Source organism: Manacus candei, unplaced genomic scaffold (genome assembly GCF_025592945.1).
Source record: "Manacus candei isolate 608988 ecotype Guabito, Panama unplaced genomic scaffold, ASM2559294v1 h1tg000043l, whole genome shotgun sequence".
NCBI lineage: Eukaryota > Metazoa > Chordata > Aves > Passeriformes > Pipridae > Manacus > Manacus candei.
The window spans coordinates 5,015,573-5,030,627 of NW_026138091.1; the positions used below are offsets into that span (position 1 = coordinate 5,015,573).

General features: G+C 36.9%; 1 protein-coding gene across 4 annotated transcripts in view; it reads right to left on the bottom strand.

Annotated features, from left to right (window-relative positions):
• Nucleotides 1–787: 787 nt before the first annotated feature.
• The window catches only part of MYRFL (myelin regulatory factor like), a 40,755-nt gene continuing 26,487 nt past the window's right edge, over nt 788–15,055 (bottom strand). For 3 of the 4 annotated variants that reach the window (XM_051795966.1, XM_051795968.1, XM_051795969.1), the window contains exons 15-25: nt 14,436–14,499; nt 13,195–13,280; nt 12,769–12,840; nt 12,603–12,643; nt 12,320–12,484; nt 7,901–7,975; nt 5,124–5,211; nt 4,863–4,937; nt 3,802–3,910; nt 1,677–1,751; nt 788–1,583 (exon numbers count right to left, since the gene is read on the bottom strand). In XM_051795966.1, the coding sequence (XP_051651926.1) occupies nt 1,497–1,583; nt 1,677–1,751; nt 3,802–3,910; nt 4,863–4,937; nt 5,124–5,211; nt 7,901–7,975; nt 12,320–12,484; nt 12,603–12,643; nt 12,769–12,840; nt 13,195–13,280; nt 14,436–14,499 (937 nt within the window). In that variant the 3' untranslated portion in view covers nt 788–1,496. The remainder of the gene's footprint in view (nt 1,584–1,676; nt 1,752–3,801; nt 3,911–4,862; nt 4,938–5,123; nt 5,212–7,900; nt 7,976–12,319; nt 12,485–12,602; nt 12,644–12,768; nt 12,841–13,194; nt 13,281–14,435; nt 14,500–15,055) is intronic. The other variant, XM_051795967.1, reaches the window with a different exon arrangement.

The following is a 15,055-nucleotide window of genomic DNA, read 5'->3' on the forward strand; positions in this document are numbered from 1 at the left end:
TTTGTTCAAAATGGGATATTACAGAACATGTGGTTTACCCCATAAACACCTCCCAGGAAAAAAATAAAACCAAAACACACACACACACACACACAAAAATCTCGTGTTTAAGATCAAACTAGTGAGTCATTTAAGGAAAAAAAAAGCCAGACATTGCAATTAACCCCAACTGAAGCACATACATCTAAAAAAAAATCAGTGAGAAGGATATCCTTAAAGGAAATCCCAAAATAGTGACAAAAGAAATGCCAAATGAAGGCACAGAAACAAATTAAACTCTCTCATCACACTGTCAGACAATAAATATACAAATAAGACACATTGGTGTTTACAAAGACTTTTTTAGACAAGAATTTTTCTTCCTAATGTTTCCCTTTCACTGCTAAACAATTTCAGTCAGAAAACAGTTGTTCAAATGTAACTTTTACATTAAAGATCTTTAAAAGCCTGTAGTCTCCCCATTATATTTACTTTCTCTAATCTATACAAAATGAAGGATTGATCTAAACATACGCCACAACACTATTTATACTGTACTTGATTTCCTTTTGAGCAACGTGAAATTTCATTCAAATAGCTTTTCCTTACAAATGTGTTTCCTAAATATAAACAGAAAGGCTTTTCCCATGCAAGCATGTATCCATATGCAACTTAGAAAGCTATGCAGACAAGCCATTATTCTTTTCAAAATTTCTATTCTTTGATCACACTAACACAAATCACAAACACCAAGAAAAAAAATAACCTGAATTGAAGAATAAATAGTTCATTCCTGCTGTACAGTTTCAGGGGGAAAAAACGTAGCTGAAACAGCTGAAACATACCTCATTCAAACAGCAGTAGCATCATTAAATCACACAACTGTGACAGTAATGATGGGTCTGCTTTCTGAAATGGAAACACACAGACCATTGAATTGACCTGTTGTTCCCTAACTTACAACACTTATTTCGAGGGCATTTGCACAGTGCTACGTTTCTCTTTCAGAGTTTTGTTTGGTTTTGGTTTTGTTAGTGAAAAAGAAATAGATTTATATACATACAAAAGGGCAGCTACTAAAAGAAGGCATATGCCTGTAGGACAGCAGCAGTCTCCTGACTGCAACCAACATTTTATCATCTTCCCATCTTGTGACAACTGGAGTGTATTCTAGCTGAGCAGAGCTCCTACCCATTTGTTCTTGTGTCTATATGTCTGCTATATGTACAATATCATATAACTTCAGTATGATCAATAGGATTATTTTATTTACACATCATGTACCCCATTGCCTCATATCCTTTTAGACACTGTTCCTGGAAATGCAGAGCTGTGGTTGTTGCCAAACGCTTTATTTTTCTACTTTTTCTTTTATTATTTAAAAGTGAAACAAACAAGAAAATGCCATACAACTCAGCAAGAGGTTTAAAAAAATATCCAGGGTCATTCACAAGTCTTTTTTTCATATCAAGAATTTCCTCATCTTTTCCCCAAAGAACAGAATGTTTGGAAACATTTTAGTTACACTGCCGATAAAAGTAGAAGTAGTAATCAGTAAAAAATATTCCAGCAAAATAAGAGTCTGTTGAGCAGCCAGCAAAACCCTGCAGAAGAAAAATGAAGGAGATTCATATAAGATATTCTTTCAGTTGAAATGCTATTTGTCTTTTGCTGTGTTGCCATTTGAAAAGGCTTACCGGTACAGCTACACGGAAATAGTATGCGCTGTCATACAACTTAGCTACAGGGAGAGACCAAATATGGTGACGCCCCTAGAAGATAAATGAGAGAGAGATTAGATAACCTTATTTCCTGAGAAACTGGAGAGAAGGTTAGGCTCTGGAAACATTTCATTGACAAATGCAGTGCCAAGTAATTATGATAACAAGCCTTGGTAGCTATAGTCAAAGTATTTAAAGAGCAAGTGCTGACTTCAAACCCTGCAAATGTGGGTTTGCTCTGATCACCTCTGCACAGGAACTGACAGGCATCTAATTCCCACTGGCACTCAGCTGGCTCTGAATAACTGAACTCCCTCATTTGTTTTCTAAGCAAATCCCAAAATAAATAGGGATTGTTCCTGATTTACCAGGTGGTCTGAGAGCTTCAAGTTGTAACAGCAACAAGTGGCAGTTCTGCTGATTTTGGAATAGCAACTTTAGTAGTCCTCAGAAACAGAAAAGTTCCTCTATAAATTCTAAAGATATAGGTAGTGTCTTCACTCAGTATTTCAAAAACAGATACAGGCAAGGCTTCATGCTGTCTTTCATTACAGGGTTCTGCCATGTACAAATTAAACAATATATTTTGTATCTGAAATGTTTATGATACATTGAATTAAAAAAATTCAATCCTCAGCTCTCCTTAACCTAATGATCCATGGTAACTTCTATTTCATCAGTTTCTAGTGTCTCAACTCCTTCATCTTTCTCTCCTCCCTTCACTTTCTGACACATCCTCTCTGCTGGAGATCATATGTTCATATGATAAAACTTACATGAGACTGCTGAGTCCAAATGACTGCTGTCCTGCCTTTTGGTAGGGAATAAGCCTTCCAATCCCTATGAAAATCCTCTTGAAAGAAACCTCTTCAACTAGGCAGCATTTCTAGTCTGAGCCACGTCAAATCTGAATGCTCACTGCTGGAGATTTGTTAGCTTCAGTCTTTTGAAGTGGATTTCAGGTTGACACAGGAAATCTCTTTGACCAGTTTTGTCACTTAGCTTCAAGGACATTTATGCATGGCAAAACTCTCTATGTCTGACTTAATTTCAGTTCTGTTGGAATTACAGCAAACTTGGTCAAAATGGAAAATTTTGGTTTTCTGATGGTTTTGCCACAGTTGCAGAGAAGCCTGTAACTTTTTGCAAGGGTATATGAAAAGCTGATCAGAACATCAGCTGAAGATTGGAGGTATCTCAACTGCTCTAATTTGACAAAGCACCAAAAAATATTTTAAATCAATTAAGAGTATATTATATATGGCACCATAGATCAGAAAGCTAAAGAAGACTCAGAAATTACTTCCAAATTCAGGGATGTTTCTCTTACAATGTGTTCAGAAATGCTATTATCCTTGCTTATGCCTTTCCTAGTGTTTTAGCCAGAATAAACATTCCCAAGCAAACACTGACAAATGGGGACCTTGAAAGAGTCTTATATTTCCAGGGAATTGAAGAGAGTTTAAAGCCTTCATCAATTTACTGGAGATGCTCAAAAGTTTGCAAGAGCTGGTCACTAAATATTTTTTTTTACTGGTAAAAGCTAACATGTTTTAACAGGTTTTATTCCCATTGAAGCAATCCAGAGAATGACATGTAAACTCTTGCTTTTAAAATGAAGAGTTTTCCCTAGAGGGATTTATTGGTAAACTCGTGTTCACACAGAAATAGAGGGGAATACTACCATTGTTTCCAGTAAATTGAAGACTTTAAAAGTGGAATTCATTACCCATAAGATAATAACGGAAACCTAAATTAGATGAGAGTTTGGAGGACTCTGTCTCCTAAAGTTCTGAGTGGTAAGTTATTCCCATTTTTTAAATACCTCTGGAGTTATAATGAGTTATAGTGGTGACTTAGGCTGAAGGAGACTAAAAACTCTCCTTCCAGAGAAACGCTGGATAGATTTTAATAAAAGTCAGTAGAAAAGTGACTCCAACAAAAAGATTTCATGTCATTATGGCCATGCCAAAGCCAGCTATGACTGACAGACTCAAAGCACCACTGGATATCTACTACCTTAACCAAGACCAGAATTTTGCAGCCATTAATTTTATAAAAATGATCCCCACAAGCCAGAGTATTGCTGCAGAAATCTTACCTGTGTGGTTTCTAGGAAATCCTTCCTACTGTTTTGGCTTGAAGAATAATGGGAGCAATAATTTCCAAATGTGACTTTGCAGAGAAATATAATTAATGGCTCTGTGGTGCTTCAAGAAACAGAGAAAAATAAGGATAAAAATTATTTTATTAAAAATAAAATCAGTTCCCCCAAACCACAAACCAATATTCAAAATAAATTTATACTCAGTGAAACTCTGAGTATGATGTATTAATCCCTACATGGGAGGGCTGTACCATTAGTTTATAATGGCATACATTTAAAAGGCAAATCTTCAGCTGTAGAAAACAAGCAGATGCTTCAGGAGTACTGTTATATTTCCTCTTATCTGAAAAAGGCAGATGTTTGCAAGGATAACATTCAAGATCAAAAGACTGGACAAGCCATTCCTTGGAAAGACAGAAGTCATGAAGTGTCAAGGAGATTGTATGGCAGCTGTTGTGGCTATCACTGGCTTTTCTCAGAGAACTCCAAAAGAAAGGACTTGTTACTTTTGGGAGAACCCAGTGGATTTGGGCTTTTGAGGAGAAAATACCTGCTGAGAGGATTAAGTCTGCTACTTGTTCCTGCAGTAAGTCACAATTTTATGTGTTACCACATGTTCCTGCACAAGAATCCCCTTTTACAGGGCTTGGTACAACAGGCCCAAAAAAGGTACTCTCTGGAGGTAATGATGTATGTGCCTAATAATATTTCTCTACACCAAAAAAAAAACCCCAAATCCCTAGGCCAAAGGCCACAATCCTGCCAATATATGCATACACGTCTGCTCAAATGATTATTAGGAAAAAACTTTAAGACTTCTGGATTTTAATATTTGTAACAATGGGTGAAATTGTCATTGGGCTGAGAATGGTATTGGGCCTATGCTACAGCAAGGGATCTACCCAGACATCTACATTAAGAACTTAGTTGTGCATAGATTTATCCCACTCCTCTGAAAAGGACAAATTTGTGTCACAATAAACATCAGGCAAGAATTTCTATCAAATAAGGAACTACTGTTGCTTTTTGTATGTGTTGTCTTTAATTGTACTTACTTTATTTCCAGTGAGATTTCTACATCCATGGGTGTGTATTTGTTAACAGGAATAACAAAGCTGTAATTTCCAGAGCTAAAAAAGGTTGCATTAATACACTTAGGATTTGCATTTAAATTTAAACAGAAAAAAAAAAACACAAAAAGATAGCAAAGACTCCTGCATGCTAGAGTAAGCAACTGTGAGCAGGAGCCAGCAAAGTAACTATGCCACATTAATGGTATTTTATTCCACCACAGCATAATAAAACAATTTACCTACCTGCACTGCAGATTTTTACTGCAATAGCGATTGTCAATCCTTTGCTGAGTTTCCAAAATCTGTATGGAACTGATTGTTGTATCAATCCCTAAAAATATTAACAATAATGGTTTATTCTTGATTATTTCAATAAATAATTTCAAGAAATCTTAGATAAGAGCATAATAAAACTGCAGTTAATACGGTGGCATCTACCCTCTTGATTGCTGCTACAGGACTTGCTGCAGGTCTAAATTAGGACTCATTTAAAAGCCTGTGATTGATTACCGTCATTCTGCCATTATAGGGGAGATAAGATTCTTGCTCAGTTTGCAAGGAAAAATATCCTGGGAACCTAAGATTGTACCATTTTCTTTTGGGCAGACATTGAAGGCAATTTTGATGGCAGCCCAAGTAGAACACAGATGTGTCAATATTCAATTTTAATGTACTAGAAACCATGCTCATGCAAGTAATCATTACTTTGAAAAACATTATCTTTGTTGAGAGAAACAATATGGAATGGAAAAAAACTTGTTTCTACTCCTATGTGCAAGAAGACTACCCAACTTTAATGAATATTATAATTGCTTCATAAAATGTTGGCTTGAACTTGCAAAAACTTTTGCTTTTTCAAGAACTTTGTAATATGCTACATATAGGTGAAGAGTATAGCCACAATGATACTGTTTTTTGCCAAGGCAGATTAGCCCTGCAGAGAGTTAGGCAGCAAGTACCAATGTTCTTGCTAACACAGGGGCACAGCTTCTGCTTTCACATCTGGCCCAGGAATCGCTGCAGTGAGCTGCATCCTGAAGGGCTTGTTTCTTCTGAATACATCTATGGCATCCAATCGGTGAATGTCCACAGTTAAACCTGAAGCATCTCAGATCTCTAAGCCAGCCCATTTCAGTTTGAATTTTGGAGGGCCCTTAAACAGAAGGGGCTGAACAGGTTTTATCCCTTTGAGTGGAACTAGGCTGACATGCCAGTGGTTTGGGGAAGGCCCAGGTGTGGAGGGAGAGTGGGAGTCATCAGCAGATCACTGCACTCCAGCTATAGCCTATAGCATCAAGCTGCTGGTATTTTAAATCCTAGAATTATAGAAAATCCTGAGCAGGAAGTGACCCACAAGAATCACAGAGTCCAACTCTAAGCCATGCACAGGACACCATGTGTCTGAGAGTGCTGTCCAAATTCTTCTTGAACTCTGTGAGCCTTGGTGTCATGATCACTTCTCTGGGGAGCCCGTTCCACTGCCTGACCACCCTCTGGGTGAAGAACCTTTTCCTAGTATCTAGCATAAACCTCTCCTGACACAGCTTCAAGCTACTCCCTCAAGTCCTATCTCTGGTCACCGGAGCAAAGAGATCAGTGCCTGCCCCTCCACTTCCCATTGTGAGGAAGCTGTAGACCACTAGGAGGTCTCCCCTCAGTATCCTCTTCTCTAGGCTGAACAAAGTGACCTCAGCCACTCCTTGTAAGGCTTCCCCTCCAGACCCTTCACCAAGTCTTGCAATAGGGTGCAGAAAGCACAAGGAGGACCAGGTTTAGCAGGGCCAAGCCTGTTCTTCACATCACACTGTGCACACTAGTTTTGTGTTTCTGTTCCTCTGTTCTACAGCAATCATTCCCTACTTTGCAGACAAACTTGATGATTAGGCTGACCTATTCTCTGATTATAAAACATTTGTGTGGTAGTATATACTTAACTTGCAGCATGCAAAAATCCACACATATGCTTAAGTGACAAAGGGAAATCGAACATATTCATCTCAAAGAACTAGCACAGAAGAGCATTCCCCTATGACACAACATCTTATTACAACATGTATCATAGTGATGCCTCAGAGGACTTTTTCTGAAGTGTGTACCCATGTAAAAAAAATTAGAAGGGGAATGATTTTTCCCAGATCATCCCACTGGGGCACACCTTTCTTCTGTTCCTCATATGGCCCTGGGTAGCAACCTGCTTTAAGTGCATGCTAGTGTATAGATGTCTTCTCAATTCAAATATTGCCTAATCTTTAATCAAATATTTATTAAAAAAACCCAATCCTTAAAATGGAGGATACAGATAAACAGAAAAGACATAAGGCATACTCCTGCTCATACTGAATGAATGCCAGAGCATGCTGTTATAACATATGTAATTAGCAGATACTCATTTTTACATAAAAGAATCAATATTTTCAGCCCAGATTGGCACTGACAGCAGTGCAAAGTCACTAAAAGAGGAGCCTGAAATCAAGCTGAAAGTCTTGTGTCTAGGAACTTCATTTCATCTCCTCTGAGGAAGGCAGTGTCAGGATCCTAAGGCAGAGATCGCCCCTTTCAGTAGCTGACACTTTAATCCCTTAAGTGAGATGAGCCAAACTCCAAACACTTCCTTTACACTGTATTATGCATTTCATGCACACAAATATCACACTCATATCCTTAAGCATTTTACTGTTAAAGGGTTAGCACAGTTGAGCACCTTGTAACTTTTTAGCCCCTGTCAAAGAAATGTCACTTATCATTTTATTGTGTCTGAAGCCAAGCCAACCCTCTAGAGAGGGCAGTCAGAATGTCTATAAAAACCAAATGAAGACATAAGAATAAACTGAAAATTACAGTGAATCACAGGTTTCCTGTGGTTCCCAGGGAATAGCTTCCCAAGTGCTAATTCTCTATAATGATCAGTTATAAATAAAACTCCTCTAAATTCCAGAAGCAGAATTTCAAGCCTAAAAGTAGCTCTTGAAAGTTATACAAGTATATTTAAAGTAAATGCAGTAAAAATGTATAAGACTTACAGTCATTTCCAAGATCAGGTCTTCCGTTACGTTTTTTGACTGGATCTTGTTCAGGTAGTATGCCACTTTTGTTTCCTGTGAAAGGAGGTATGTACAAACATCTCCCAAATTAGCCTTGCACAGTTGTAACAGCAAAGTATGAATACAACACCAGAAGATGTTTTGTTAATTATCTCTTAGATAAAGGTATGCATAACCACAAGAGAAATCTTTAAAATACCAAGCCCCTCTATTCAGAAGATATATACAGTCAAAATAAGTTTGCAGATAACAAGATACAAGCTTTCAAAATCGACAAGATATCTAAAACATTTCCAAAAAATAGTCGCAGAGAAAAGATTTCATCACACACACAGAACATCACCAATTTTTATAATAGAGAGACAAAGTGAAAGTCAGTATGCAGTCAGGTACTTCAGCACAAATCTGATCACAAAGCCACATCTTTTTTATCAGTGAGAAAATTGCATTAGTAATAACAGGCATCTGGCACACAAACATGAACTGATACAACAACTGGTAGAACAACTAAGGTTTTTGAATGAGATGTTAAGATATGGAGGACTGACCCAGTACTTCGGAGAGAGATGCCTAAACAAATTAAATAAACTGATAAACAGCTCTGACAACACAATTACCATGTTCATTGATGTCACCTCTGTAACTTCAAACATTGAACTAGTCTGGGTAATATAAGCTGATGATTTTTTTTAATTGTTATTCTATTAATTTTCTCAAAACTTCTCTAGAAAAGTGAACTTTAAAGGTCTTCTGAATAATCATCACAAAGTACAACCTGGGGAAGGCAAAAAGCCCTTCAAGCGCATGGAAATGGTTCAATGCCATTCCTATGCTTTTACACTAACTGCCAGTCAAGAATCTGTTCAGAGACATGTAGCCAATAAGATGGCACTTGGAAATGTTGATCTTGCCTAAACTAACATGTTTCATCAAATACCATTTCTCAAATACCAAAATACTCCATTCTCCTGTTTTCCAAAGGAAACATTCTGATTTCACAATGGCTGTTTAGAACAAAAATTTCTGTTTCATTATATAAAAATTTATTTTACAGAAAGAAGGATCAGAATGCATTATTACTGAGACAGAAACAAGACAGCTGGATTGACTTTACTGTTTTCTTATTCATGCCAGATTTGGTTTCCATTTCAGTATTGGGAAATAAGAAAATCCAGACTTTTCTCATGCTGTAGGTGACCAAAAGCATGGAAAAATATTAACAACTGGAATCCAAGGGCCCAGAAACAATGTAACACAAAATCATCTTCGGGATTTTAATCTGTTTTGTGTCTTGTTATGATTTTGTCACTGTTGCCAGTTATTCCTTGAATCCATTTTCTATTTACCAGCTCATCGTACAGATCTTCTGGTTCTGCAAGTTTTGGTGGTTACTGCTGCATTTAGTAGTTGCCTGCTGTCCCATTTCATTATACTGTTCCACACACTTGGAAAAATAGCTACTGAACAATCACTTTTACATGTACAATGAGCCTTGAGGCAGATACAGAAAAAGCCTGTTCATTCTCTCATTCCTCCTCCATTTTCTTCTGATTTCTCTTAATAGTCTAGATATGCTAGCAATGCATTAAACGCTGTCATTTTGCATTTTCATTAGCAGAGAACTACTCGGTAGGAAAACCTATATCCCCTCGTAAAGGAAAAATATTGCTCCTTCTAGATAAAATATTTCAGCCATGCAAGTGTTGGTGGGAATATTTATTAAATACTCTGAATTACTAAACTCTTAAAACTGTGATTCTTTTGCAGATGATGGAAGAAAGCATTAAGCGGGCAGCAGAATTTTGTACAAAAACCAGGATAAAGATGGATTTACTTCACTAAGATTTCAACTATTATACTGAGTCAGTAACCAGTATAGAACTTTATTTTTACTTGAGTTTTCACTCGTCATAAAATCACCATTTCATTGCTTCCTTTAAGCTGAAGCAATCTAAATCTGGAGTGCAAGGTGCCAACTGAGATCACCAAGAACCACCAAAATGCACCACAGCAGCCTTCAATAAATTGTGGTAAACTTCCACTCTTTCACATACAGTAACTCTGAGGACTTTCTCAAAGGCCTGTGTGGGGTGTGAGGATCCAATTCAATAACAAATATAAAAGTAAAAGCATACAAGAATGTAATTATCTTCAAATAAGCTTGAGATAAACTCATCCATTAAACATGATATCCATTTTTTTCCCCTCAAACACTTTCTGGTTTTAATTCATGTGAGTGGTAATATTCTATAAGCAGTATGGAAAAAATCTGCTGATGTTTTCTTGTGGTGGTGGTACCTTACTATGAATAAATGTGAATGCATGAGGTTGATCAAAATCCAAGAGGAGCCCTCAGCAACCTTTAATTGTGACAGAAAAGACACTGGGGAGAAACAACACTGTAAGAGAAGGTAAGGACAGCCCCTGGTTATTGGTGACACTTAACTTTAAGGGGAGAGCAATGAGCACTAATGGCATGGAAGTAGAGGGCAGAAAAGGCCCAAATGCTGCAGGGTGTTCACACTCCTTAGTTCCACTGAAATCAAGGGGAGTTTGAAAGCCTAAATCTTCAAGAGAAACTAGTCAAAACAAATAATGTGTAGGGGAGAAAGGTCACATTAAGCTAGACTACATAAGGATATGCTGATTTTTTGTTTGATAAATTTTGTCTTGCTTATGAATGCTTTTATTTCTACATGAACTTTCCTAAACAGCCTTCTTAAGAAATCTGAGATACAAGGGATTAGGAGCTACAATGGATGCACTCACTAGCAGTCTGCAACTACAGAATGCAGCTATCACATTGTAGAACAGCAAAAGGTCTGTTAAATGTGAACTCCTAAAGTAGTATTTAATTCAACTGTAATTTCAAATAGTTTTACCTTTCCACAAATCAGACTAATCAGATGCTTCTAAAATATCCAGTGTTTATCTTGCTTATTCCCCATATTTAACTCTTGGCTTTTTGTGTTGAAAACATTTTCCTTTTCATTTATCTTGGCTGCAGCTACATTAAACAGATTGTTGGTTTTCCCTCTGTTTGGATTTCATATTGACATTGTTACCTTCCATCTGGGGATACATTCAGCTTCATTAAACTCATGCAGAACTGAAATCTTTCAGTTGCTTGTGTACTGTGCTGATTTTTCGCTCTTTGATCCACACTTAATGCTATTTGGAACATAAGACCTTGAGAAGGTAATGCTTTGTGTTTATTCTTATCTTCTTTTTCCACCTAATACCAAAAGCAGTCAGCTAGGGACAGAAGGTTTTCATATTTCATTTTCATCCATCTACAATTCCCTCACTTATAAATGAGATTAATGTCTTTTTGATTAATCAACACTTTCAGGCTTCAGAGCAATACAAATTACTCAGGTATGAGCTCTTGAAAGCACTGTATTGAGATGTATCTGCCACAGGCTTACTGCAGCACTAATCACAAGAATCACAAGGACCACTTACATGCAGCTTGTCTGCTGAATGGCCAGTGGGTGAGTCCCACTGCAACAGTTCATACTAAGTGTCACAGCAATTGGTAATGTCAGCTCTGGCAGACATTTTAACTTCAGAAGCTGAACTGCATCCATCCCCAATTTCACCTCAGTTTGTCAACTGTGGTGCAAGAAATTGTTCCCAAGGCCAAGAAAGGAAGAGTACAATTACTGGTCTAGTAATACTAACATACGCTTCCAGACATTGACAATTTTAAGGACTGGCATAGAGGAACACAGATTCCAACAACTTATGCATACCTCTATGCATTAACTCTTTCTTATAAATATTATAAAAGTTGAAAATGGCACCTTCTCACACATTACACATATAACATCTGGCAGACAATAGCTGAAAGAGAATTTATTTCAGTAAAAGTATTTTATTTTATAGAGCTCTGCCTTCAAATAATGCCACTCAAAAACCCTGCATGAACAATCAGAGTTTTAATTGTAACTTTTATGTTTTCAGGTAGTTGGAATTCTGTCTCTGCCCACAGAAAAGATATCATCATACTGTGATACGATTAAGTATTTTATTTAACATCTGTTAATTCACTCTCTACTACCCTCAATCTACTCCTGTCTAACTGTAGCCAAAGGTTAATTAAAGGGATTAGTGACTTTCCAGTTCACATGAAATCATTTACTATAAATGGCCAGGAAGAACAGTGACACCTGACAAAACATTTTAGGACCCCAAATCTTAAAGGTAACCAGGCCAGATTATTCAAAAACATATTGACTGCAGTGATGATTAGTTATATCAGGATTTTTAAAATCCTCTGGACTAGGCTCTTTTGTAGGAAGCTAACTACCTTTAAAGATTCTTGCCCCTTCCCCCACACTCTCCATACAGTTTCTACTAAAATTGTAAATAACAGAAATTAATTTTTCAACTTACGTTTCTCCTTTGCATTGCTTTTTTCATAACTTAGAGATTTGACTTTTGGTTGATGAATTGGACAACAATAGACCTTGTCACAAGGCAAAATGTCACAGAAGTTCACTTCAGGGATCCTGCTGATGGGCTGTGTGCTCTGAGGAATTGTGCTTTCCATCTGAAACGCTAAAGTAAAAAAAAAAAAAAAAAGATTATCAAAAATGCTGTGTGTCTATTGACATTTTATAACAGCACAGGAATTGAAAGTCTGTTACGTGTATGCAGACCAGTAGAGACACAGTACCTGTTGTAGGGGTGGAGGAGAGTAAAACAGAACTTGAGGTACTGCAGATGAAGAAAAATAATTCATTAAGAAATGGACATCAGAGTTGAGGACCAAAACAAATTGGTCCACAACCTATTACTAATTCTACTAATTCGAATTCACTAATGCTAATTTAATTACTTGCCTGTAAACCGGATGTTTTTCAAAACGTCTGTCATGAATGCTAAGTAAATATAGGCTCCATATTGTCAAAGCACTGTAGAAAGAGAATTATTCTGTAGATTTACATCCATCTCTTATGTAACATAATATGAATAATACCTTGGTAGCACCTTGTCCAAATGTCCACTTTCCCTTTTGATGCGCATTCAAGGTGCACCACACAGTGTGACATGGACAGAGATTAGCTGCATATGCAACTAATGCATATTTCACTTTTACAAAATTATTTCAACTCTCCAATATCACCAGGCATATTCACTGTTAATTTTAATACATTGTGTTCTTTGAGCAGGAAGGGTGAAAAGAAGAAAAAGAAGTGCTATCTTCTTTCTGATAAGTAGAAAGGGGAAGGGAGAAACAAGTCAACTTGTTGATAAATAATTGTTACCATAGTGCCATAATAGCAATCAAAGCTACAATAGTCACCCGGAAAATCTTCATGGAGCAAGATTCTTTGGTCTTTGACAAACAAACCTAGAAAAAAAAATAGTTTGCTTAATTTAAGTGGCACACAACTAAGCTACTACTAGTAGATTAAGAAATACTACACTAGTCTGACTTTAAGTCACCTTTCTTTCTTTCATAGGAACATACAAGTCGTCCTTATAGAGTGGTACTCATCTAAGGAGAAAAACTTCAGTAATGAAAGGCTGCCTGAGACTGTGAGTGCACTGTGAACTGTTGATAGTGTGGGGACACAAACATTACAAAGGAAGAAAGATAGTTAAAAATGACAGCTCCTTATCCATTCTTCCTGCCATTTTTCATACTCTTGAAGAATTTCAGAATCAAATTAAGAACTCAGTAAGCAGTGGCCAAAAGTAAAAGCTCAGCAGCTTTCAGTGTGTATTCAGACCATGTTAAATCAGGGCTGGTGTAAATACAGAAGAAAGGCACTTTACAAACAAGTAAGATGATCTTAGATGATGAAGCATTTGACTGTCATTATGTAACAAAGAATATTTGACCTATTATTTTCTCTTGCTCTTTGGCACTGGCAAAAGCAAGTGCCAAATGAGCATTGGTTCATCTTAAAGAACAGGACTTGGCAGACTAGGAAGATTGTCTTTTAAAAGGTCAACATATATTTCCTAACTCAGCCAATCCCTGTGAAAAGGGGTGTTGTGCTTCTATACCATATGAGCAAGAGGAAGTAATTCAGCAATAGCAATATCATCTTAGCGGGGTCTTAACCACCTGAAAGACATCGTTATCCAGTACAAAACAGGAGCTGATAACTGCAAACCACAGTGAAAAAAACACTCAAGGATGAAAGCTGAGGAAGAATCAGCATCACTGTGCAGAATTCCAAATCAAACTGAGCACTTCTATGTAAGGCTGCACTACACCATATAAGCACAACTACAGGCTGAACATTCCTGTCCTGTTGGTCTCCCTCCTCCTTCACACCATTATGCAGCATGGATCTACTCTCACACAGACTATGTATAGACAAGAAGTGTCTCATTCATAATATCTATCTCAGTACAGTTAATTTTTAAGCTTCTAGCATGACACTAAATAATCCTGGATAAAGAATTTGATTATATTTACAAATATGAAAGCTTTCACCAATATTTCAGCACTTACTTTCTCATAAACATATTTTGTATATTTAATTTCACTCACCTTGCTGGATTTTAGCGGGACTGATTTTTTTGATGGTAAAAAACTAGTAGCTCGACTATACCTGCTGTAAGAGACAAGATCTGTTTAACATTCAAATCCATCAGCAACTAATAAATGAAAATAAGACATTTTCAACAGAGTGTTAATGTCACTTGCTTTTGCAATTTTAACATTTACAAAGAGAAAGGCAGAAGTGTCATCAGACATTTTCAAGCACAAAGGTCTCTAGTTAACTCATTCAGGTGAATGCTATTAAATGCTACATTTGATTTCAAAGAAAAGTTGGGGAAATAGCTTAGAAACAGGAAATGCTCATCATTTCCACTAAAGCACTAATGAAGTTTCTTTCTAGCAGAAGCTCTGCAGATTTGTCTTAGAAGCAATTTCCATATCCAGACCTGTAACTGGATATAGTCTACCCTTGCTTTATGCAACTGCAGCAATTACAAAAATTACTGCAATTTAACAGCTGTTTCGAATATTAATTTTGTCAGTGAGTTAAAAAAATATGAGAAATTCGGGGGGGTTGCACAACTTAAATGTTGGAAATGAGATGAACTCCACTGTCAAGCAAAATTGGTTTTCACTTCTATCACAGAGATCACTTTACCAATTTGTGT